General features: G+C 41.1%; 1 protein-coding gene across 1 annotated transcript in view; it reads left to right on the top strand.

Annotated features, from left to right (window-relative positions):
- Positions 1-25,723, top strand: part of LOC140468175 (voltage-dependent P/Q-type calcium channel subunit alpha-1A-like) — a 620,416-nt gene that overhangs the window by 289,870 nt on the left and 304,823 nt on the right. The window contains exons 6-7 of the mRNA XM_072564404.1: positions 17,993-18,084; positions 18,775-18,924. Of these exons, the coding sequence (XP_072420505.1) occupies positions 17,993-18,084; positions 18,775-18,924 (242 nt within the window). The remainder of the gene's footprint in view (positions 1-17,992; positions 18,085-18,774; positions 18,925-25,723) is intronic.

Below are 25,723 nucleotides of genomic sequence, written 5' to 3'. Positions count from 1 at the left end.
GTCACACTTGCTGTTTTCCAATCTGCTGGGACTGCCCCAGAGTCCAGCAAAGTTTGGAAAATTACCACCAGTGCACTTGCTATTTCTCCTGCCATCTCTTTTAGTGCCCTGGGATACATTCCATTAGGGCCAGAAGATTTGTCTATCATTAGCTCCATTAGCTTGCCCAACACTACCTCTTCCATAATAATGATTGTTTCCAGGTCCTCACCTGCCTTCGTCTCTTTGTCAATTACTGGCATGTTATTTGTGTCCTCCACTGTGAAGACCAATACAAAATACCTGTTCAATGCCTCGGCCATTTCATCATAAGGTAAATGCCCCTTCTCATCCTCTAAGGAACCAATGCTTACTTTAGCCACTGTTTTTTGTTTTATATATTTATAGAAACTTTTGCTATCTGTCTTTATATTCTGTGCTAGTTTTTTCTCAAGTTCCATCTTACTTTCCTTCAAAGCTCTTTTTGTGGCTTTCTGTTGATCATTAAAGTTTTCCCAGTCTTCTTGTTTCATGCTGTTTTTGGCCATTTTATACGCCTTCTCTTTCAATTTGATAGCCTCCCTTATTTCCTTAGATACCCATGGCAGATGACCCCTTTTCATACAGGCCATTGTTTACCAGCAGGGAATTTGCATATTCCCCAAAGTTATAAAAAGTGTTTGTCATATAGGGACAGCTCCGTACCATCCATCACCCAATGGTCTGGCAGAAAAAGCAGTCCAAACTTTGAAGGCAGGCTTAAAGAAACAGTCTACAGCTTCACTAGATAACAAACTGTCCTGGTTCCTGTTTGATTATAAAATGATCCCTCAAGCAACTACAGGAATAATTCCAATAGAGTTGCTAATGGGGAGAAGATTTTGCACCAGGTTAAATCAAATCTTTCCAGACCTTGGGGAAGAGTGCGAAATGGCATCAAGAACTCCAATGCCGAAGAAAAGATTCTGCTAAGTGAGAGTGACAATTTACTTCAGGGGATGATGTGTGGTGTAGGAATTGCTGGAATGGCCCTGTTTGGGTAAGAGGCATGTTCGTCGCGAGGTAAAGTCTCCAGTGATGTATAAAGTTCAGATAGGTCCAATGGTCTTGAACAAGCATGTGGAAAAGCTGCAAAATCTCAAATGATATGGAAGAAAACATGCCTGGCTCCTCAACTGCCTTTTGGACTGTTCCAGAACCTGTGGGTTCTCCCTCTCCATCAAGCATTGAAAGTATCTTGGAATCTGAGATATACATGGTGGATGTTGCCACTTGAAAAGGACAATGCATTTCGTCCGGAACCTTCTGGGCGCAAGAAATGAGCTACTGTGCGTTACATGCTACCGTATCAGGTAGAGTTGGAGGAACCTGACCTGGTGCTAAAATGCCCTATGCGGAGCTACAAAAAAAAGACCTGGCCTATGTCCTTGGATTAAGAGAGTGAGAGATGTAGTGATTGTAATGAGGTCAGCCAGGTTGACCCCATAGAATATGAGTTCCCTGATTGGTGCTGTTAATCCATTCCAAATGGGGAGCCCTGGCTGACAGACATAAACAGGCATTCTGGCTCTGAGCGAGCTGAATCAGTGTCAAGGATGCTCCACATGTAAATAAAGGGTGAATTGGTGACGAGATATAGGCCTCTGTGGCATTATTTCACAAGGGAACAGCTTTTCTGAGCGTTCATCCATTATTGATGTTTCCACTGCAATTTTGGGACTTTAGAGGATGAATTTGCCTTCCACACCTGTGTACTTTATGCCCTGAGGTACAGAATCACTAATTGCAAAACATTGGAATGGTTTGTGAAAAATTACCCGCATATTATTTGCTAATTTTTGATTCCATTACCCTCTGGTCCTGATTTCCCTTGATGTGTCTTTTGCCTTGATCCCGAATCTCTCTTAAATTTAGAAGTAAGTTGGCTTTCTGGCAGCTCACAGATGGATAGCTTGTGTGGAAGTACTAACAGTATTCTGTGATTGAAGTGGTATAGAGTCAGAAAGTGTAGAATCTGTTTGGGTAGAGTCGAGAAACCACAAAGGGAAAAAGATCCTAATGGGAGTAGGGTCAGGCCTCCTACCAGTAGTCAGGATGTGGGGAAGAAAATAAATCAAGAGATAGAAAAGGCATGTAAGAAGGGAACAATTACAATCATAATGGGGACCTCAGTATGCAGGTGGACTGAGACAGTTAGATTGGTAGCCAGTCTCAAGAAAAGGAATTGTTGGAATGTTTTGAGGCAGCTTGTGGTAGAACCCACTAGCGAACAGGCAGTTTTGGATTTGGTGATGTATAATTAGGCACACTTGATTGGTGAGCTTAAGGCGAAGGAATTCCTCATGGGGCAGTGACTGCAATATGATGAAATTCAGTCTGCAGTTTGAGAGGAAAATGTTGGAATCAGATGCAACGATATTACAATTGAGTAAAGGTAACTACAAAGACCTGAGGGAGGGTCTGGGCAGAGTTGATTGGAAGGGGAGACCAACATGACAGATTGTAGAGTAGCAATGATAGGAATTTCTGGGATATAATTTAGGAGGCACAGCAGAAATTCATCCTAAGGAAGAAGAAACATACCAAAGCAAAATGAGGCAACCATAGCTGACAAACAAAGAAAGGGACAGCATAAAAGCAAAAGGTAAAAAGATACAATGTGGTGAATATTAGTGGGAAGCCAGGGGATTGAGAAGCCTTTAGAAATGAGCAGAGGATAACAGAAAAACAATAAGAGGGGAGAAGATGAAATATGAGAGTAATCTAGTTAGTAGTATAAAGGAAGATTGCAAAACTTTAAAAAAAATAGACATTGAGAGAGGTAAGAGTAATATCGGAGCACTAGAACATGAGACTGGAGGAATAATAATGGGGAATGAGGAAATGGCAGAGGAACTTTGTATCAATGTTAAAAATGGGTGGCACCAGCAGCATACTGAAACTTAAAGGGAGTGGGGACAGAGGTGAGTGTAGTAGCCATCACTAAGGAGAAGGTGATGGCGAAGTTGAAAGACTGATATATCACCCAGACCAGATGGACTATATCCCAGGGTTCTGAAGGAGATAGCTGAGGAGTTTGTAGAGGCATTAATGGTGATCTTTCAGGAATTACTGGAGTCAGGGTGGATCTCAAAGGACTGGAAAATGGTTGATGTAACACTGTGGTTTAAGAAGGGAGGGAGGCAAAAGGTTGGAAATTATAGGCTAGTTAGCTTGACCCCAGTCATTGATAAGATGTTAGAGTACACTACTAAGTATGAGATTGCAGAGTACTTGAAGTGCATGGTAAAATGGGGCTGAGTCAGCATGACTTCATAAAAGGGAGGTCATGCCTGAAAAAGCTATTAGAATTCTTTGAGGAGCTAACAAGCGAATTAGACAAAAGAGAGCATTGACAAGGTGTTGCACAGGAGGCAGCTAAATAAGATTAGAGCCCATAGTGTTAGGGACGAGGTACTGGCATGGTTAGAGGATTTGCTGACTGACAGAAGGCAGAGCCTAGGGATAAAGGGTTTCTTTTTCAGGATGGCAGCTGGTGACTAGTGGAGTTTAGCAGGGGTCCGTTTTGGGACACAACTATTCACATTATACATTAATGATCTGATCGAAGGAACTGAGAGCATTGTCGCTGAGTTTGCAGCTGATACAGAAATAGGTGGAGAGACAGATAGTGTTGAGGAAGCGGGGAAGGTATAGAAGGACTTGACACACTAGGAGAGTGCAATACAATATGGGAAAGTGTGAGATTATGCGCATTGATAGGAAGAATAGAGGCATAGAGTATTTTCTAAATGGGGAAAGGCTATGGATATCTGAAGCAGAAAGTAACTTAGGAGTCCTGGTTCAGGATTCTCTTCAGGTTAATATGCAGGTTCACTTGGCAGTTTGGAATGCAATGCAATATTAGCATTCATATTGAGAGGGCTAGAATACAAGAGATGTACTCCTGAGGTTGTATAAGCCTCTGGTCACATGACATTTGGAATATTGTGGAACAGATTTGGGCCCCATATCTAAGGAATGGTGTACTGACATTGGAGGGAGTCCAGAGGAGGTTTACAAGAATGATCCCAGGGATGAAGACTTGCCATATGAGGAAGGGTTGAAGATTCTGGGTCTATACTCAATGGAGTTTAGAAGTGTGGGGGATGGTGAATCTCATTGAAATTTACAGAATATTGAAAGGCCTGGGTAGAAGATGTTTCCATTAGTAGGAGAGATTAGGATCCAAGGGCACAGCCTTCGAGTGAAGGTACAACCCTTTAAAACCAAGCTGAGGAGGAATTTCTTAAGCCAGAGGCTGATGAATCTGTGGAACCCATTGCTACTCTGGGATTCAAGTCATTGTAATTTAGTTAGAAATAGATTGTTCTTTTGGTAAGGGGATCAAGGGATAGAGAGAGAAGGCAGGAGAATGGACTTGAGAAACAGCCATGATCAAATGGTGGAGCAGACTTGATGGGCAGCGTGACCTAATTCTGCTCCTATATCGTAATGTCTCATGAAGTGGAAGAATATGTTGAGACACAATTAAAGATGCTATATCATGCATTTAACCCACAATGTACTTCATCTGGGGTGCTTGGTGCTGACGCCTAATGATCAAAAGCATTGCATTTGACATGACCATGTATTTCTTTCCTTGATAGACATGAAACTAATACAATACTGTTAAAACTGTCCATAACTTGTTTCAGTGCTATATCATTATTTTGCACGTGTTTGCTAAAACCATTCAACTTTTCTATCATGTCGGCATACACAATTTGAGATGTGTATGCACCCTTCTCAGTAACAAGTTTGCACCATACACAAAACACTATGGATGCTGGAAATCTGAAATAATAACAAAAATATGGAAATACTCAGCTGGTCAGGCAGCTTCTGTGAAGAGATACAGAACAAATGATCTTTCATAATTAAATATTGATTAAGTTTCTCTCCGCAGATGCTGAATTCACACCTGCTGAATTTTTCCACTTTATTTGTTCTTATTACTGCACCAATACAGTCTGGCTTTAGTCTCTGTTGTGGTGAGGGAACTGTTTATTGATTGAGTGAATAGGGTATTTTATTCAACTGAGACGTAATGAATGTAAGCTCTTATTAAAATTAACATGATGCAGCAGGGAATACAATTGCCATGGTGATTGCCTCTTAATGAAATTAACATTATGCAGTAACTGAGCTGTGTTGTCAGCAAAATACCATTTTACTTCAGTATGTGAGTGGTTCTGTTCTTGCTTCATTCATATTTCCATCTATGTCACTTCACTGAGCCAAACAGGCTCTTGGCTATGTATAGTCATTGATGCAATGGCAGATCATTATGTCCGTTACATCTAATTCGAATGGCTGAGCTTGCCTGTGCTTTAAATCTATTTCCTAGTGACACTGTGTGGCTTAGATGGTAGCACATTCGCTTCTGACTCATCTTGGGTTCAAGTCCACTTCGGGACTTGAATGCAGAAATCAAGGCTGGCACTATAATGAACTACAGAGGGAGCACTGGATGGTTTGAGGTACTGTCTTTCAGAGATTTTAAACCAAAGTTCCATCAGCCAGTTTGAATCCATGTTAAAGATCTGGCACTGTTTTGAAGAAGAGCAGGGGAGTTATTGCTTGTTTCTGGGCCAATGCTTATCTTTTAATTATGATCACAAAAAACAGATTGTCTGGTCATATCACATTGCTTCTTCATTCATAAATATTGGTAGAGTACAGGTGCTGATCTGTGATGCTGATGCAACCAGAACAGAAACGTTAACCATGTCTGATGCTGAACCAGAATACTTGACTATTTGGCATTCCATTTGAACTTGAGTTAAATTTCAAACCACATATCCTCTCCATGGCTAAGACTGATTCTTGATGAAGGGCTTATGCCTGAAACATCAATTCTTCTGCTCCTCGGATGCTGCCTGACCTGTTGTGTTTTTCCAGCACCACACTTTTGACTCTGATCTCCAGCATCTGCAGTCCTTACTTTCTCCATGGCTAAGACTACCTACTTTCACCTTTGTAACCCTCCAACATAGGGAACTGGTGTTATTGTGGCATTATCGCTGGACTAGTAATCCAGAGACCCAGGTCAGTACTTTGGAGACATGGTTTGAATCATGAGGTTCAGTTGATAAATCAGGAATTAAAAGTTGTCTAATGGCAACCATGAAACCATTAGAGTAGAGTAGAGTAGCTTTTATTTGTCATTTCTACCATACACAGCTGATAGAGTAAAAATGAGACAGCGTTCCTCCAGGACCGAGGGTGCTACATGGACAGCACATTATCAATTGATGTTAAAACCCAACTGGTTCACAACTGTCCTTGAGAGAAGGAAAATCTGCCATCCTTAAGTAATCTGCCCTACATGTGACTTCAATTCACAGCAGAGTGGTTGACTCTTAACTACCCTCTGAAATGACATAGAAAGTCACTCATTTGTATGAAACGTCTACAAAACCATAATCATAACAGCACTGATGACCCTGTGACGTGTTGTCACCAAACTTCTTGGGGCTTGTGTCAAAACTGGGAAAGCTGTTCCACAGACTAGTCAAGCAATAGCTTGACATCATAAAAAACACTGAGAGCAATAGTGGGAGGGGATTCTGTCATAAGGGAAAATGTTTTGTATTTGTTAAAACTATTAACATTTTCTATCCTGTCATTCGCATGCACTGAAACGAGCTCTCCTTGACAAACAGTTTGCAAAACACGATGGATGCTGACATTTGAAATAAGAACAAAAATTTGGAAATACACAGTTGGTCAGGCAGCCTCTGTGAAAGATACAGAATAACTATTTCAAATCAATGGTCAATGTCGATTCTATCAAAATGCATGTTTTACACATTTGAGGTTGCGTATGTGATACCAGATGGTATTTTGGTGGCCCACTTTAGTGACAGCAATCTTATCTGCCCCACTGATATGGGCAAATAATAAGGGTTGTGGTAGGATCCAGCATTTGCTGGAGAAGACCTTCTCAACTGCTTCACTGTTCTGGTACCTTCCAAGGAATCCAGTCTCTGTGGCAGATCATGCATGTTGAACTTTAGATCTGTCAGGTCTCCAGAAGTTGTTTGATCAATGACACTTGTTGCTTCTGTTTCTGCTTTCTTGCAGGACAACTGCACCATTTTTCAGGGTGGGTGGTCCCCACACGAGATGCTCCCTGTGGAATCACAACACACAGACAATTCAGAATTCTGTATTACTAACTGACTCTACTCGACACTGATTCTTCATATTCCATTGAAACACTAGCACTGAGTTGGTGGATGTTGAGTCACCCAGTAATGATGCCCACATTAATCAGCTGAAGCTGAAACTACCTGATATCTTCTTTTGAAATAAGTGGCAAAGCTTGTCAGCATTTGCATTACTTTTGTTTGACCTGTACCAGATTTAGAATTGAAACTGTGCATGTTCATTGAACCTTTCTTACACCAAGATTGGTGAACATTTAACTTTAAATATGTCGAAGTTCTAGGAAACAGCCCACCTCAAAGCTAACAGTTTGAGTTTCATACTGGGATCATTCTCCTTATTCCTCTCATTCAACTTGAGACTCTGATTGGAATAAATGACAACAGCTCTTTTTTTGCCCTTGAACCTTTGACAGCATCAATATGAAAAGGAGTTGGAAATCTCGATGCCAATGGCAAATGATGAGATAAGCTTCTGCTTTTGAAGGTGCAAAAGGTGTCGTCACATTGGGATAATCCAGTGCCCAATAATGTTCAGTCACATAGCACGCTCATAATCCTTTCCCAATCACTCCTTCTACATTCTGAGATATCCATAGCAAATTGTGAGATGGTGTCCAACTGTGCATAGCCTTGCACAAACCTCCTATAGCAACCAGCTGGACCAAGGAACCATCTCCGGTTGGGCTAGTCCTCTACCTCTGGGATCTCCTCATCATCTTGAAAAGTTGGCACTTCTCTGGTTTGATTCTTAAGTCAAACTTAAGTTAAACTGCAAAAGGCAAAAGTGAGGACTGCAGATGCTGGAGATTAGAGTCTAGATTAGAATAGTGCTGCAAAAGCAGAGCAGGTCAGGCAGCATCTGAGGAGCAGGAAAATCGACGTTTCGGGCAAAAACCCTTCATCAGGAATGAAGACGGAGCCTCCAGGGTAGAGAGATAAATGGGAGAGGCGTGGGGCTGTGGAGAAGGTAGCCAAGAATACAATAAGTGGATGGAGGTGGGGATGAAGATGATAGGTCAGAGAGGAGGGTGGAGTGGATAAGTGGGAAGGAAGATTGGGAGGTAGGACAGGTCATGAGGATGGTGCTGAACTGGAAGGTTGGAACTGGGGTAAGATGGGGTGAGAGGAAATGAGAAAACTGGTAAAGTCCACATTGATGCCCTGGGGTTGAAGTGTTCTGAGGCGGAAGATGAGATGTTCTTCCTCCAGGTGTCGGGTGGTGAGGGAGTGGCGGTGGACGAGGCCCAAACAGGATAAGATGGTCTTGCAGGGGTCTCCTCAAATGTCAAGCTGAAAGTGAGTATGTCATCAAGGTACTCAAGGAGGGACTAGAAATTAAATCGCCAAAAGCTTTAACCATCTCATGCATGAGGGTAGCAGGGACACTCCAGAGCCCAAAGGTATTCTTATGTATTTGTAAAGCCCTTCAGTGCCTGTTCAGAATATCATATATTCAATACCTTGTTTAGTGATGGATAGTGCTTATAATTATGAACCAAACTGAGATTGCAGAAATATTTTGCACCTTTGAGAACTAGCAGTGCTTTCTCAATCTTAGGAAGATATTGAGTGTCCTTATAAATCTTTGCATGAGTGTCTGATTATTGACACAGATTCTTAGTTTTCTATCTTTCTCTCTCACAAGGACTATGGGAGAGGCATATGGACAAAATAGCTATCTCCCTCTGAAGACAGTTGCAGGTAGTCCAAGATGTCCTCCCAGTGATGGTTTGGGATCTGATGGTTATGAATCTTTGCTTGATGGTGACCTTTAGTCACATTCTTGTGGCTCACCAGCTCACAATTCTCAATCTTTACTGAAAGTTGTGTTGTAATTGGTGAGAGTAGAAACAAACTGCCTTCTCTGAGCCTTTTCAAACTCATCAACATATAGCTTTGAAAAGAGGTTAAAGGTGTCTTCTCTAGTCTGTTCACTAACCACGACATTGGCTGGTTTAAGGATGGAGTAAATTCTTGGTTGGAGTAAGTATCTTTATTGCTGAAATAGGCAATCTGTATGGATACCCCAATCTTTAACAATGATGAAGCTTCCAGAATCATACCAAGTAGAAACACTACTACATGTGACACGTGATGGTCTACCAAAGGCTGATGTCAATTAATTGGCGATGGTTGGCATGAGCCTTGAAGAATGGTGATGTTGTGAGCAGATAAAAGCACAGCCTGATTCCTTGCTACTTGAACAGTTCTACAGTCCTGTACAGACATAAAAACATAGACTATAGGGTCAGGAATAGACTATTTGGCCCTTCAAGGCTGCTCTGCTCGCCAATTTCATCATGACTGAACATCCAACTGAGTACCCTGTTTGATCCCTTTAACCCCAAGAAATATAACTACTTCTTGAAAACATTCAATGAATTCAGTTAAAACCTGAAACACTTGCTGTGGCAGAGAATTCCACAAGCTTATCACTCTGTGGGTGAGGAAATCTCTCCTTATCTCAATCTTAAATGGCCTACTTTATATTGCTCAACTGTGACTTTAGAATGTGTCCTTAGACTGATAGTTCTTGAGAACGTTTTCAGAAGAGAATCTCTACAGTGTGGAAACAAGCCCTTTTGACATAAGAAGTCATTGGCAGATAGGATCAAGGAAAACCCTAAGGCTTTCTGTATGTATATCAGGAATAAAAGAATGACTAGAGTAAGATTAGGGTCAATCAAGGATCGTAGTGAGAAGTTGTGCGTGGAGGCAGAGGAGATGGGGAAGCGCTAAATGAATACTTTTCATTTGTATTCACACTAGATAAAGACAATGTGGTCTAGGAGAATACTGAGATACAGGCTAATAGACCTGATGGGATTGAGGTTCACAAGGCGGAGGTGTTAGCAATTCTGGCAAGTATAAAAAATAGATCAGTCCCCAGGGCCAGATGGGATTTATCCTAGGATTCTCTGGGAAGCTAGACTGCCCAGCATTTGGCTTTGATCTTTATGTCATCATTGTCTGCAGAAATAGTGCCAGAAGACTGCAGGATAGCAAATGTTGTTCCCTTTTTCAAGAAGGCGAGTAGAGACAACCCTGGAAATTTTAGACCAGTGAGCGTTACTTTGGTTGTGGGTAAAGTGTTGGAAAGGGCTATAAGAGATAGGATTTATAATCATCTGGAGAGGAATAATTTGATTAGGGATAGACAACACGGTTTTGTGAAGGGTAGATCATGCCTCACAAACCTTATTGAGTTCTTTGAAAAGGTGACCAAACAGGTGGCTGAGGGTAAAGTGGTTGATGTGGTGTGTGTGGATTTCAGTAAGGTGTTTGGTAACGTTCCCCATGGTAGGCTATTGCGCAAAATATGGAGGCATGGGATTGAGCATGATTTAGTGGTTTGGATCAGAAATTGGCTAGTTGAAAGATGACAGAGGATGGTGGTTGATGGTAAATATTCATCCTGGAGTACAGTTACCAGTGGATGGATGTGTTTTGGGTCCACTGTTGATTGTCAATTTTATAGATTACCTGGATGAGGGCATAGAAGGATGGATTAGTAAATTTGCGGATGACACTAAGGTCGATAGCGTTGTGGATAGTGATGAAGGATGTTGTAGGTTACAGAGAGACACCGATAAGCTGCAGAGCTGGGCTGAGAGGTGGCAAATGGAGTTTAATGTGGAAAAGTGTGAGGTAATTTACTTTGGAAGGAGTAACAGGAATGCAGAGTACTGGGCTAATGGTAAGATTCTTGGTAGTGTAGATGAGCAGAGAGATCTCAGTGTCCAGGTACATAGATCCTTAAAATTTGCCAACCAGGTTGATAGGGTTGTTAAGAAGGCATACAGTGTGTTAGCTTTTGTTGGTAAAGGGATTGAGTTTCAGAACCATGACGTCATGCTGCAGCTGTACTAAACTCTGGTGCGGCCACATTTAGAATATTGTGTATAGTTCTGGTCACTGCATTATAGGAAGGATGTGGAAGCTTTGGAAAGAAATCAGAGGAGATTTACTAGGGTGTTGCCTGGTATGGAGGGAAGGTTTTAGAGGAAAGGCTGAGAGACTTGAGGCTGTTTTCATTAGAGAGAAGAAGATTGAGAGGTGACTTAATGGAGACATAAAAGATAATCAGAGGGTTAGATAGGGTGGACAGTGAGAGCCTTTTTTCTCAGTTGGCGATGGCTTGCATGAGGGGATATAGCTTTAAATTAAGGGATGATAGATATAGGACAGATGTCAGAGTTAGTTTCTTTACTCAGAGAGTAGTAGGGGTGTGGAAACTGCTACCTGCAACAGTAGAGACTCATCAACTTTAAGGGCATTTAAATGTTCTTTGGATAGACATATAGATGATAATGGAATAGTGTAGGTTAGATGAGCTTCAAATTGGTTCCACAAGTCGGCGCAGCATCGAGGGCCGAAGGGCCTGTACTGCACTGTTATGTTCTATGTTCGATAACCTCTTAAAGCCACAGCATTGTCACAACTTTAAAATATATTCAAATGTTGCTTGGCCTTTAACACATTGAGATTAAATTGCTATGCAGCTCTTTTCCAAACAACAAAAATGTTCAATGCTTTCTCTTTAAACTGATTTCATTATGTGAAAGTCTAAAATGTTGTGCATGCTATTATGTTGATTATGTGTGAGAAAAACTGAAGCCATTGATTTTGGTCCCTTCTCCAAATCCATTTCCAAACTTCTGTGTTCATGCCTCTGTCTTGTAACAGTCAAAAAAGAAGCCAACCTGGTTAACTGTAGAAACTTTAAAAACAAATAACTTAAACAATAAATATGTCATTCCCAAACAATTCAAGAGAAAAAATGAACAAGACTTCAATTTGTAATAAATAAAACAAAAGCAATAAAATTCAAATATTAATTAATGGGCAAATGCCTTGAAACAGAGAAGTAATTTTCACTTTAAACTGATAACGTAAGAGCTTTACGTAACTCTGTGAAGTAACTACCTTTATTGGCACAGGACAACGAACCAATGAATACATGTGAATAATTCTGCTTTCTAGTCTTTAGTTTATAATGAATAGTTCAAAAGTAAGCTTTAGACTTGGCAGGGAAGCTCAGCCATGTGGAATGCCCATCCTGTGACATGGAGAATCCTGGATGCTTCCTGTGGCCTTGATGAGCAGTGCAGGAAACATAACATTTGAAAGAACTTGAGATTCAGGTTTAGGAACCTAAGAGATGGCTGGAGTCACTGTGATGGATGTGCGAAAGTAAGAACTACTTGAATAGCTCATTTAAGGACATAGTCAGATCACAGGTTAGGAGCATGCAAGCAAAAAGGGAATTGGTGACTGTGAGACAAACGAGGACTTTTAGGAAGATACCTCACTAAACACCTGCTCATTAACTGATTTTCCATTTTGGATATTGATGCAAATGATAGTTCCACAGAGGAATGTAGCAAGAGCCAATTTTATAGCCCAGTGGCGTGGCAAAGGTGGGGCATTCAACATCTATAGGAGCACAAAGGTATTTCTGCAGGTGACTCCAGGATGGAATATTGCCTCCCTGGTTCCAGGGTCAAGGATGTCATAGAGATGTACAGCATGGAAACAGACCCTTCGGTCCACTCATCCATACCGACAAGATATCCCAACCCAAACTAGTCCCACCTGCCAGCACCTGGCCCATATCCCTCCAAACCCTTGCTATTCATATACCCATCCAGGTGCCTTTTAAATGTTGCAATTATACCAGCCTCCACCACTTCTTCTGGAAGCCCATTCCACGCATGCACCACCCTCTGCGTGAAAAGTTGTCACTTAGGTCTCTTTTATATCTTTCCCCTCTCATCCTAAACCTATGTCCTCTAGTTCTCGACTCCCCCACCCCTGGAAGTTACTGTTCCAAGTAAAAGTGAAGAGCCAGAGGTTATAGTCTACATTGGTGCAAATGACAGTATGGTAGAATGCAGAATGAAGTCCTGGAAGCAAAGTTCAGGAATCGGGAAAAGAGATTGATGAAAGCAAGCTCGCTAGGGCAGTAATTTCTGAATTATTCCTAGTATCATGTGCTGGTGAATATAGAAATAACATGTATGAATGAACACAAGGCTGGAGAAATTGCGTCGGTGAAAGGAGTTTAGATTCATGGGGCATTGTATCTGGACCAAGTAGGATCTATAAAGAAGGACCTGTAAAGGAGGAAATAAGAAAAAGGAGCTGGAGTAGGCTATTCGGTCCCTCAAGCTTATGCTGCCATTCAACATGATCGTGGCGATCTGCCTCAGGTCTCAACAACTCTTACATGCCAGTTCATCATAGCCCTCAATTCTTTAATATTTCAAAAATCTATGTATGTGCAGTTTTAAAAAAATGATCTTGCCTCCACAACTCTCTGGGGTAAAGAATTTCAGACTGTACACTTAAAGATGGAATTCCTTTGTATCTCAGAATGCCCGATTATTGTGTAATTATGTCCCCTAGTTCAAGATTTCAATAATGGAAACAGGTTAATTTTTATTCTGTCAAGCTACTCTCAAAACCTTGCATGTTTCCATAGGATCACCCCTCATTCTACTAAACTCTAGTCGATAAATGCCTAACCTGTTTAGCCATTTTTGATAAGTCAACGGTCTTCATCCCACTAATCAGTCTAATGATTCTCTTTTGGGCTGCTTCCATGCTCGTACATCCTCTTATATATGGGGCTGCAAACTGTACAGAGCACTCAAAGTGCAGCCTCATCAACACCATGTACAGTTCTAACAAGACTTCCCTATTTTAAATTCCAATCTCTTTGAAAAATTCCATTTGTCTTTTGATTACTTGCTGCACCTGTACGCTAACGATTTGTGATTAATGCATAAAAACACCAGCATCTCTCTTTGTTGTTCTGTTGTGGAGTCTCTCTTAATTTAAAAAATTCTCTGCGTTTTGATTCTGCCCTACTTTTGTTACACTAAACTCCATTTGCCAAGTTTTTGCCGACTCAGTCAACTTAGCTATCTCCTCTTACAGATTCCTCTGTCTTCATTGCAACATGGTCTCTCATTTATCTTTGAGTCATCAGTAAAATTGGATACATTACACTGTGCGCCCTCCTTCAGGTCACTAATATACATAGTATATCAAGGTTTGTGTAAAGATTTGTAGTTTGGGTGCTGATTGCAGTTGTTGTGGGTATGTTTCAACTGATACAGTACAGCAGCGCTTCACAGGAGGCTCAACAGTACTGAGGATGTCACCTAGAAAAGGGATGAAACATCTGCAAACCAAATTCACAGCTCAGTGAACATATCCATGCACAGTAAATAATTAAGGGTCTGGACTGATTTTTGTGACATTCCACTAGCTATGTATTTTCAACATGAAAAAGAATAATCCATTTCAACTGTGTGTTAACCAGTCCCCATACATGCTAATACATTATCCCCAATGCCCCCATTCGCTCCAATCTTGTGCAAAAACCTTTGACATGGCACCTTATCAGATGCCTTCTGAAAATCCAAATACACTACCTGTTTCCCTTTATCAACTCTGCCTGTTATATCCTCAAAAGAACTTTGTAAGTTTGTCAAATGTGATTTACTTTTCACAAAATCATGTTGATTCTGTTTGATTGTATTAAGCATTATTTACAGGCCACCACAAAATACTAATAATGTAGGGTACAATATAAGTCAGGAAATTAGAAGTGCACATAAAGTAATCCTGAGTACTTCAATATACATCAAGTTAATCTAACATGCATCTGTGCTGTGAAGAATGAATTTCTAGAATGTGCACAAGATGGTTTCCAGAGCAGTGCGTTAAGGAAGTATCTAGGGAGTAGGCTATTTTATATTTAGTATTATGCAAAGAAAAAGGGGTCAATAAATAAATGGTAAAGTAAGGAAAAGTTGCCACAGTCCCTGATGGTCACCACACCTCAGGCAAGATGAGACATTGAGAAGGAGAGTGTGGGAATTGAACCCAAGCTATTAGCATCACTCTGCAATGTAAATCAACCAACTGAGCTAACCGACCCCAGTCAATAAATAACTTTGTTGCAGATAAAAAGACTTTTAGGGAGCAGTGATCATGAATGTGATAAAATTTTCCATTAGAGTCATAGAAACACAGAGAAGGACAGCACAGAAACAGGCCCTTCTGTCCAACTCGTCCATGCTGACCAGATATCCCAATCTAATCTAGTCCCACTTGCCAGCACCTGGCCCATATCCCTCTAAACTCTTCCTTTTCATACACCCATCCAGATGAATTTTAAATGTTGCAATTGTACTAGCCTCCACCACTTCCTCTGGCAGCTCATTCCATACACTTACTACCCTCTGCGTGAAAATACTGCCACTTAGGTCTCTTTTATAGCTTTCCCCTCTCATCCTAAACCTATGTCCCCTAGTTCTGGACTCCCCCACCTCAGGGAAAAGACCTTGTCTATTTACCCTATCCGTGCCCCTTATGATTTTATAAACCTCTATAAGGTCACCCCTCAGCCTCTGATGCTCCAGGGAAAACAGCCCCAGCCTGTTCAACCTCTTCCTATAGCTCAAATCCTCCAACCCTGGTAACATCCTTGTAGATCGTTTCTGAACCCTATCAAGTCTCACAACATCCTTCCATTCTATTTGAAAACTATGTAGGTCGATCCAAAACTAGGATCTTGAATCTAATTACTTTGAGTCTACTTCAGGGGCGAAGAAACAAATAATCTCTTTGAAATAATAGATTCAAAAGGCTAGTGAGAATGGGGGACTGGAAGAAATCATTATTAGTATAAATAAAGTAGTATTAAAGAAATTAACGTGACTAAAGTTGACAAATACTGAGTTAGATATTCGGTCATGACCATATTGAATAGTGGAGCAGGCCTGAAAGACTGGATGGCCAACTCCTGCTTCTATTTTCTATGTTCCCCTGTTTCCATTTATTGGGCTGTTTTATTGTGTAATGAGAGAAAGGGAAGATTTGAGTGAGATGAAAGTGGTGTAGCAGTTAGTCTTATGCAAATAAGGGAAAGGGTGATGAGTTGTCCCAAGTGACTGAGGAAACTATGTCAAAACCATGCAGGGTTAATTGTGTGGGGTTTGAACAGGAGTTTGAGTAGATGAGGGAAAATGTTGCAGGCAGCAGTGAGAATGAGCCTTGGTGGAAGTATAGAGTAAGTGTGAGGTAGCAGAGACAAGACTATGGCACTTACTCTGATGCAGTGGAGTTCATTGATCTTTTATGGCACTACTGGTCATTTGTTAGCATCTGTGAAGATGGCATTAAGCTGAGTGGTGATGTCAGACCAGGCTGCCAGGGTCTGATGATGTGGCCTCCTCTTCTAGTCAGGAAGAGGTGTCATTTCCTTCACATCATACCCCTCAGTCAGGACCGCCAGGTTCCGATCAATGGGTTGCAATGCCGTTCTTCTCTTATTCCAGCACCTTCTGGAAAGCTCCTTAACCAAGCAGGGGCAACTTGCAGTATGTCTGTGCTCGTCCAGATGCACAGCAGCCTTTTAAAGATGGCGTGGACTGGAGATGCCAATCTTACAGCAGATAATCATTGGATGGTGAATTGTTCTGGGAACAGTGTGCTAATTGAACATGACTGACATTATAAGGGCATGCTAAGTAGTTAATGAGGTGAGTTTGGTAAGATAGACAAGTGCTAGGCATTGTGACAAAAAAAATCCCTCCACGTGGGATGGTGGCTCAATGGTTAGCACTGCTGTGCCAGGGACCTGGGTTTGATTCCAACCTTAAGAGACTGTCTGTGTGGAATTGGCACATTTTCCCCGTGTCTATGTAGGTTTCCTCCCACAGTCCAAAGATGTGCATGTTAGGTGCATTTAGGAGTAAATCTAGAGCAATAGGGATGTGTAGGGTAAGTGCATTAGTAAGGGGTAAATCTAGTGCAATATGTGGAAGAATGGGTGGGTTGCTCTTCAGAGGATCAGTGTGGACCTGTTGGGCCAAATGGCCTGTTTCCATATTATAGGTTTTATATTTAATTCAATTCAACCAGCACTTAGCCAGGAAAATATAAGATTCAGCCCATTCTGTCCAATTCTGGGCGCTGCAATTTAGGAACACTGAGGGCTGGAAAAGATTTTGAAGAATGGTTCCAGTAATTAAATATTCAGATTTAGTCACATGAATCTGAGATTGTCCTCCTTAGAAAAGTGGATATTCAGTGGCGATTTGGTGGAAGCTTTCAAAATCATGATCTAAACAGAGTGGATAGAGAGAAAATTGTTCCCTTCAATGGTTGGAATAAGAGGATCAGGATCAAGGTCGTTGGCAAAGAAGCAAACAATGGTGGAAGGAAAATCTTTGTACATGGCAAATAGATTGGATCAGGAATGTAATACTTGACATGGTGGTGAAGGCAAATAAGATTTTGGCTTTGATAAGGGGATTGGTTAAGTACTCTTAGAGAAATAATTTGCAAGGCTGTGGGAGAAATGTGTGGGAGGGGGATGAGTTGAATTAATCTTACAGAGATCTAACATAGACACCATGGGTTGAATGGCTTCTGCCCAGGCTATCATCATTCTACAATTGCATTAATTAATTGTGATGTCTTTCCACTTATTCCATTACTCCAGAAAAAAAAAGCAAACACACTGTCATATGAGAAGTGTACTTGCTTACTTGAGGAACTGTAACCTAGCATGAGTTTGTGCTTTTAAATGAGATGAAGAAATTAGGAAGAAGCTTTTTGCTGAGATACAACCCAGCCCAGCATTTATATCACGCAGGAATTTCCTTCTTGTGTCCTGTATCCAACATGAATCTTGACGTATATGTACAGTGCAGTGTGGAGCTACAACTCACATATGTAGTTGTGTATAAATAAAACATGTCATATATTTTCTTTTCCAGTATTGTTGCTACAACAGGGGCAGAATTCGATCTTCGAACATTACGTGCAGTTCGAGTCCTTCGACCTTTGAAGTTGGTTTCTGGAATTCCAAGTAGGTATTACATCTCCGTTAGGATATGTTTTTAAGATAAGGATTCCAAGAATAATTCTATGGTACATTTGATCCTTCTATTCTAACATGATTAATTACAAACTGGTGGAATGTAGCCTGGAGTCTTACTTTAGTGAATACATCAAATCTCTGATTCTTAAAGCTGCTAGAAGTTCCAAATTTTATGTTCAAACAGGCAGAAAATGATCTGGAAATTTGCTTTTCAATACTTTCCAGTCAAGCTTAATGCCAATTTATGCTTTGCCCATTTTGCATCTGATGTTCAGGAAACAGGTTATGGGGGAAAATCCATGATCAGAGAAGTGGATACAATAGATTAGAGTTCAGAAGAGCAAATAAACATTGCAAAATGAAAGCATAGATTTTTTTCATCTTTTAAATTTAGGTTGGATCCCAGTAATGTTATTGGAATTTGACATAAAGTGTGTAAAGATGGACCTTGTCAACTTTAGGTGACTGCCATTTTGAAATTCCTAATGGTGAAATTCTGATGGCTTTCTTTAGTGTTTAATAAACTGGATGCTTTTACCTGCTCACCTGCAGAAAGTGATATGCCATATCTTAGTGAGTAGAACTATCATGTAAAATGTATAAAATGGAAGATGTAAGCTATCTGTTAGGGATGATTTACAAAAAGTCTGATCTGATTGGTATTACTTTACATTTCAGGTTTACAAGTTGTGCTCAAGTCCATCATGAAGGCAATGATCCCCCTGCTTCAGATTGGATTGCTACTTTTCTTCGCTATTCTCATGTTTGCAATCATTGGATTAGAATTTTACATGGGAAAATTTCATAAAGCGTGCTTTGATAGCAACAGTACGTTTTTGCTTCTGAAAGTTTGTGTGTGGAAGTTTGGATTATGCTGCAGTTTGTTCTAGACATTTGTCGTAAGAATAAAGGACAAGTTTTCATCAGATTAATTGAGGATTAAATTACAGTCATATTCTCATGTTCTGTTATTTGCATTTTCTAATATGTTGATTTGAAGAGTGCTAATGAGAATTAAATGAACAGCTAATGTGATACTGAGCCATAAATAGTAGAAATGCATGTTTTGTTTCTTGATTTATTCATCTCAGTAGGCAAGGTAAGAACCCATACTAATGCTACAAAGTATTCATTTGTCACAGAAGGGAATATAATCAGCTGCTTTTGTCTGCAAAGAGTACTTGGTGATCTTTGCTGGAAAATTAGCCAGTTTAGAATAAAGACAGGAACTAGTTTAGCCACAAGAGCCCTAAGAGATAGCTGACTACATTAATCCTGTCTAGACTCACATTGAGAAATAAGCTACCTTTATGGAATCATCGAGGTTTGCCAGTGTATATAGCTTGCATCTCCACAAGACTCCATACTTTAGGAGAGGAACTGAAAAAACTTAACTGACTTCAGGTCAGAGGGGTGGCCAGGTACTTGCATTGGCTCCAGTTATGCCTGTCTCTTTGTGGGGTATGTGGAACATTCCTTGTTCCAGCCCGAGTCTGGCCCCCACACACAACTCTTCATCTGACATCGATGCTGCTTCCCTTTTTCACCTGGAGTTGGAAAGGTTCATCGATTTCTCTTCTAGTTTCCATCCCACCCTCGCTTTCATCTGGTCTATCTCTGACTCCACTCTTCCCTTCTTCGACATCTCTCTTTCCATTTCTGGAGATAGGCAGGGCACTAATATCCATTTTAAACCCACTGACTCCCTCAGCTACCTTGACAATACACCCTTGCACCCTGTTTCCTGTAAAGAGTCTATTTGATTCTCCTAGTTGCTCCATCTCCATTGCATATGTTCTGAGAAGGCCAACTCTGACAAGGGATCCTCCGAAATGCAACCTTCTTCCTCAACCAAGGGTTCCCCTGCAACGTTGTTGACAGGGCCCTCAACCAGGTCTGATCCATCTCCTGCACTTCTGTCCTCACCTCCTCTCTCTCCTCCCACAACAGCAATAGGGTTCCACTTGTCCTTATGTACCATCCCACCAGCATCCATATCCAGAAGATCATCAGCCACCATTTCTACCACCTCCAGTGAGATGCCACCACCAGAACATAATCCCCTCCCCTCCCTCGTCTGTGTTCCGCAGGGTCTGTTCCCTTGGGACACCCTGTCCACTCTTCAAAAATGTCCAATACTGCCCCACAGCCCTATGGCACCTTCCCCTGCAATCACCAAAGATAGAATACCTGCCCATTGACCTCCTCTTTCCCTTAGTATCCAAGGGCCCAAACTATCTTCCAGGTGAAGCAGCATTTTACCTGCACTTTTCACAATTTACTGCTCACAATGTGCTCTTCTCCATATTGGGGAAACAAAGCATAGACTGGATTACTGCTTCACTGAACAATTATGTTCTATCTACAAAAAGACCCTGAGCTTCCAGTTGCTTGCCGTTTTAACATACCACCCTGTTCCCTGACCAACATCTCTATCTCAGGTTTGCTGAAGTGTTCCAGCGAAGCTCAGTGCAAGCTGGAAGAATAACACCTAAGTTTTCACTTGAGGACTCCAGCACCTTCTGGATTCAATATCGAGTTCAATAATTTTAGGGCTGAACTCCCCTATGTCCTAGCCCCCTACCACACACACCAGGTCTTGTTATCACATAGGAAAAAGTGAGGTCTGCAGATACTGGAGACAGAAAGTGTGGTGCTGGAAAAGCACAACCGGTCATGCTGCATCCGAGGAGCAGAAGAGTGAATGTTTTGAGCATGAGCTCTTCATCAGGAGTACACGCTCAGAATGTTGACACTCCTGCTCCTCAGATGCTGCTTGACCGGCTGTGCTTTTTATCATATAGTCTGCCATTGCACGCTATCTATTGTTAGCCACTAACAGTCTCAACTAACAGCTATTCACGTCCCAGCCAAATCGTTAGCGACTTCTTTGTCTGTCCAACTATTGTTCTCTCTCTTTGGCCTATCGTTTACTCTTTGCCCCTCATCCCACCCTAACTTCTGCATATAAACCAACATTTTTCTAGCTGGCATCAGTTCCGAGGAAGGATCACTGGATCTGAAATGTTTATTTTGATTTCTCTTTATAGATGCTGCCAGACCTGCTGAGCTTTTCCAGCAACTTCTGTTTTTGTTTCTGATTTACAGCATTTGTAGTTCTTTCGGTTGTTAAATGTAATAGTTAGTAAGAATCATAGAATCCCTATAGTGTAGAAACAGACCATTTAGCCCAACTGGTCCACCCTGACCCTCTGAAGAGCATCCCACCCAGACTTATCTCCTAACCTATTCCTGTAACCCTGCATATCCCATGGGTTTTTACCTTGTTGATTTTATCCCATGGCTAACCCATCAAGTCTGCACATCCCTTAACATTATGGGCAATTTAGCATCTTCAATTTACCTAACTTACACAACTTTGAACTATGGGAGGAAAACGGAGCGCCCAGTGGAAACCTACACAGACATGGGGAGAACATGCAAACTCCACACAGACAGTCTCCCAAGGGTGGAATTGAACCCGGGTCCCTGGTGCTATGAGGTAACAGTGCTAATCACTGAGCCAACATGCCAAACCTAAATGGGATGCAATAATTTTAGAGGTGGACTCATCCAGTTCTGTAATTCTTTTCTTTCTTGGAAACCCTGATATATTGTGTTTTATACATCTAAAACAAATAGATAGGATTAAGTGAATGGCTAAATAATTCTTCTCCCCCATGCCTAACATCTTACACCAAGCTTACACTATAACTAATGCAGATAATGTAGAATACAAAGAAAGCAAGTAAGGCCAGCAACCTGCTTGGGAAAACTAAGCAAACATAATTGCAGCACCTTCTCTAGTAATCTGTTTTAACAATCTATAGAACTGCAGTTCAGTCTAAAGCATTTTTTTATGTGAGCAGTATCTTGTACCTGAAGATTAATTAACTTAAGGGTATCAAATTGGCCTTCAACGTGTTTTCTAACTTGCCATTACATCACTGCTTTTCCCTATTTACATTGGACCTTTTGTTCAGTTGACAGTTATTGAATTTGTTGATCAGATTCTATGTGTAGCACCTTCTAAGTGACTCAATAGTTTATAAATAACTGAGAAGGCACATTTGGAATATCGCCCATAAATTGCTCCTAGATATTCTTTATTCCATACGTATATCATCTGAAACCTTTTACTCAGATTCCAGTCAACATTTACTCTCAGGTTTCTGATATTCAATATAGATTCCATCTAAACTCTAGTCTGCAATCCCTGCAATGTGTTCATTATAAGTTTGAACCTCCCAGTGGAACTGGAGTTTGTTACTTAATACTGATGCTTGTTGATGCATGCATATGTGTGGAAAACATTTAGATTAGATTTGGCAATGACCCAAATTGAAGTATTTTACCTATATTCATTGTCTGACCTCAAACATGACATTTGATGTCTGAGTTAGGTGCTAGAGTGCTGTAGGTGTCCAACAGCTTGTATTCAGCAAAATGTCAGCACATCTAAAAGTGAAGGTCAGAAAAAGATGGGAGAAAATAATAAATGAATTTGTTAATACTAACTTAGTCAACTTCCAATAACTTTAGCAGTTTGAGCTCAGTGCTGAAGTGAGGTATATGCAATCACAAGTGTGTTTACTATACTGGAAGAATTAATCTTTTGCCCCTCAAACCTATGGATTATTCCTGCCCCTCTTTAATAACTGGACTAGTCTCTTAAGTGCTGTTTTATATCAACAAGTAAAATCATAAAACCTTTAGGCTATTCTGCTATTGGGTCCACACCGACCCTGTGAAGAGCATCTCTCTCAGACCACCCTGCTGCCTTAGCCCTGCATTTCCCATGGCTAATCCACCTAGCATGCACATACCTGAACACTTTGGGCAATTTAGTATAGCCAGTCCACCCACCCCACACTGGACTGTAGGAAGAAACCTATGCAGGCATGGAGAGAAGAGATACATAGGAGATAGGAGCAAGAGGTGGACATTCGGTCCTTTGAGCCTATTCTGCCATTCATCATGATCATCCAACTCAATAGCCTAATCCTGCTTTCTCCCTCTAACTTTGACCCCATTCACCCCAAATGCCTTTTGAGTACATTCAGTGTTTTGGCATCACCTACTTCCTGCGGAAACGAATTCCACAGGCTCATCACTCTGGGTGGAGAAATGGTCTACCCCGAATCCTCAGACTGTGAGCCCAGGTTCTGGACACACCCACCATTGGGAACATCCTCCCTGCATCTACCCGATCTAGTCCTGTTAGAATTTTATAAGTCTCTATGAGAGTCCCCCACATTCATCTGAACTCCAGCGAAAACAATCCTAACCTAGTCAATCTTTCCTCATATGTCAGCCCTGCCATTCCCGGAGTCAGCCTGGTAAACCGTTGCTGCACGCCATCCTTTCTCAGCAAAAGAGACCAAAACTGCACACAATATTCTAGGTGTGGCCTCACCAAGGTCCTGTGACAACACAGCCCTGCTCCTGTACTCGAAACCTCTCACAGTGAAGGCCAACATACCATTTGTCTTCTTTACCGCTTGCTGCACCTGAATACATACCTTCAGTGACTGGTGCACAAGGACACCCAGGTCCCACTGCACACTCCCCTCTCCCAATTTACAGCCATTCAGGTAGTAATCTGTCTTCTTGTCTTTGCTTCCAAAGTGAATAGCCTCAGATTTATACAAATTATACTGCATCTACTAATGATTTGCGCACTCACCCAACCTGTCCAGATCATGTAGGAGGAGCTCTGCATCCTCATCACAGTTCACCCTCCCACCCAACTTGGTGTCATCTGCACACTTTAAGATGTTACATTTTGTTCCATCATCAAACCATGAGATATATTGTGACTAGCTGGGGTCCCAGCACCGATCCCAGTGGCACCCTACTGCCTGCTAATTTGCCAATGTGCAAACTCCACACAGACAGTTGCCTGAGGATGGAATTGAACCTGGGTTCATGGTGCTGTGAGGCAGCAATAGTAGCCACTGTGCCACCCCAAAAGAGTAGACTTTATTGCTGTAGGTTAGAAATTACTTGTTGCAGGAAGATCAGCTTTATATTGTAATCCAAGCTATTTCCTGTAATTTTGTGATGCACAGATAGTTAGGTGGACCAGAAAGCCATTATGTAGTGTGTCCCTTTTCAATAATCAGAGTGAGCAATGAATACAATGAATACAATGAATTGGTAGAAGTATTTTGAGAGTTCTACTGGTTTATGTACAAAACAATTGAATGTTAAAGCTCATTGCCAGATGGAAACATAATGAAGAGGAAAATAGATAGCTGCTGTTAATTCATGGGATGTGGGTATCTCTGGCTATGCCAGCATTTGTTGCCTTTCCCTAATTGCTCGGGGGACCATTAACCGTACTGCTGGAGTCTCGAGTCAAATGTAGGCCAGATCAGGTAAGGACATATCACTAAATGACATTAGTGAATCAGATGGCTTTTTGTGACATTGACAATAGTTTCATGGTTACCATTAGGCCAGTTCTTTATTCCGGGTTTTAAAAAAATTGAATTCAAATTTAACCATTTGCCATGATGAGATTCAAATTCATTAGCTTGGCATTCTGGATTGAAGGAGAAAGTGAGGACTGCAGATGCTGGAGACCAGAGTTGAAAAGTGTGGTGCTGGAAAAACACAGCAGGCCAGGCAGCATCCGAGGAGCAGGAGAATCGTTTGTGGCATAAGCCTTTCTTCAGGAATGAAGGTCTTTCTACCTTTCTACCTTTCTACCCCCCCATCACCTTTCTACTCAGATCACTGCTCCAGTCTCCCAGATCTTCATGGTCATTCAAATTCCTTCTTCGCCTGTTCCAGTTATACAGAGCACAGCAAATTAGGATTATATAGGACAGTCTTTTTGGACTATGCTGCAAGGCTTTTATCAGATTAATCCAAGCATCAGAATCTTATCCTCAGCAGGCTTATTGTCTGCTCCGCGATGGTTCTGTTTGAAGAATGGACAGCACAGTGATTTTAGTTTAGAATTGCCAGCCTAATAACAATACCATATACCACTGTCATTCCACATACAGTATCATGCGCAAAAGGGAAAAGTGATTTTTAATTTCAAAACTTCTGTTAATAACTGAGGAGTTTGAAATTTATGTTCTTATATTTTCCCTTTCGAAACAAGCCATGGTGCATTTGCACTACACCACTCCCACCTGCCACAAATGCTCTGCTTGTGAAGTCAAATGTTTAAATGTCTTACAATAAACTCTCTTTAGGGTTGAAACAAGAAAAGATGTTTATTCAAGCATTCAACCTGGGAGATAAATCATAATACACACATATACACATGTACACAAGCATACAAGGAAGAAAAGAGAAAAGGAAAATAACGTGATTTCACATTACTTAAAAATCATGTGAATTAGTGCCAGTATCTTTGATTTTTAAGTCAACATCCAGTAAATGTTTGTAGTCAGCTGGTTAGGCAGAATTCCTTTTTGTAAATCCTTGGATGCAGGTGGATTGCATTTGAAAGAATAGTGATATAGTTTTTGCTGACTGGGAAATAATTCACTTTTCAAGCAAAATGCAGGAGCCTTTCCACAAGTCAGACTTTTGAGAGAGATAGAGACTTGAGGAAGCATTAGCTAAGCCAAGTTGCTTGGCTGTTTTCTGTTCTGATGTTAAAAGA

This window comes from Chiloscyllium punctatum, chromosome 46 (genome assembly GCF_047496795.1).
Source record: "Chiloscyllium punctatum isolate Juve2018m chromosome 46, sChiPun1.3, whole genome shotgun sequence".
Classification (NCBI taxonomy): domain Eukaryota; kingdom Metazoa; phylum Chordata; class Chondrichthyes; order Orectolobiformes; family Hemiscylliidae; genus Chiloscyllium; species Chiloscyllium punctatum.
Note: the sequence above shows the minus strand (reverse complement) of the source record. Positions and strands in the feature narration are given on the sequence as shown.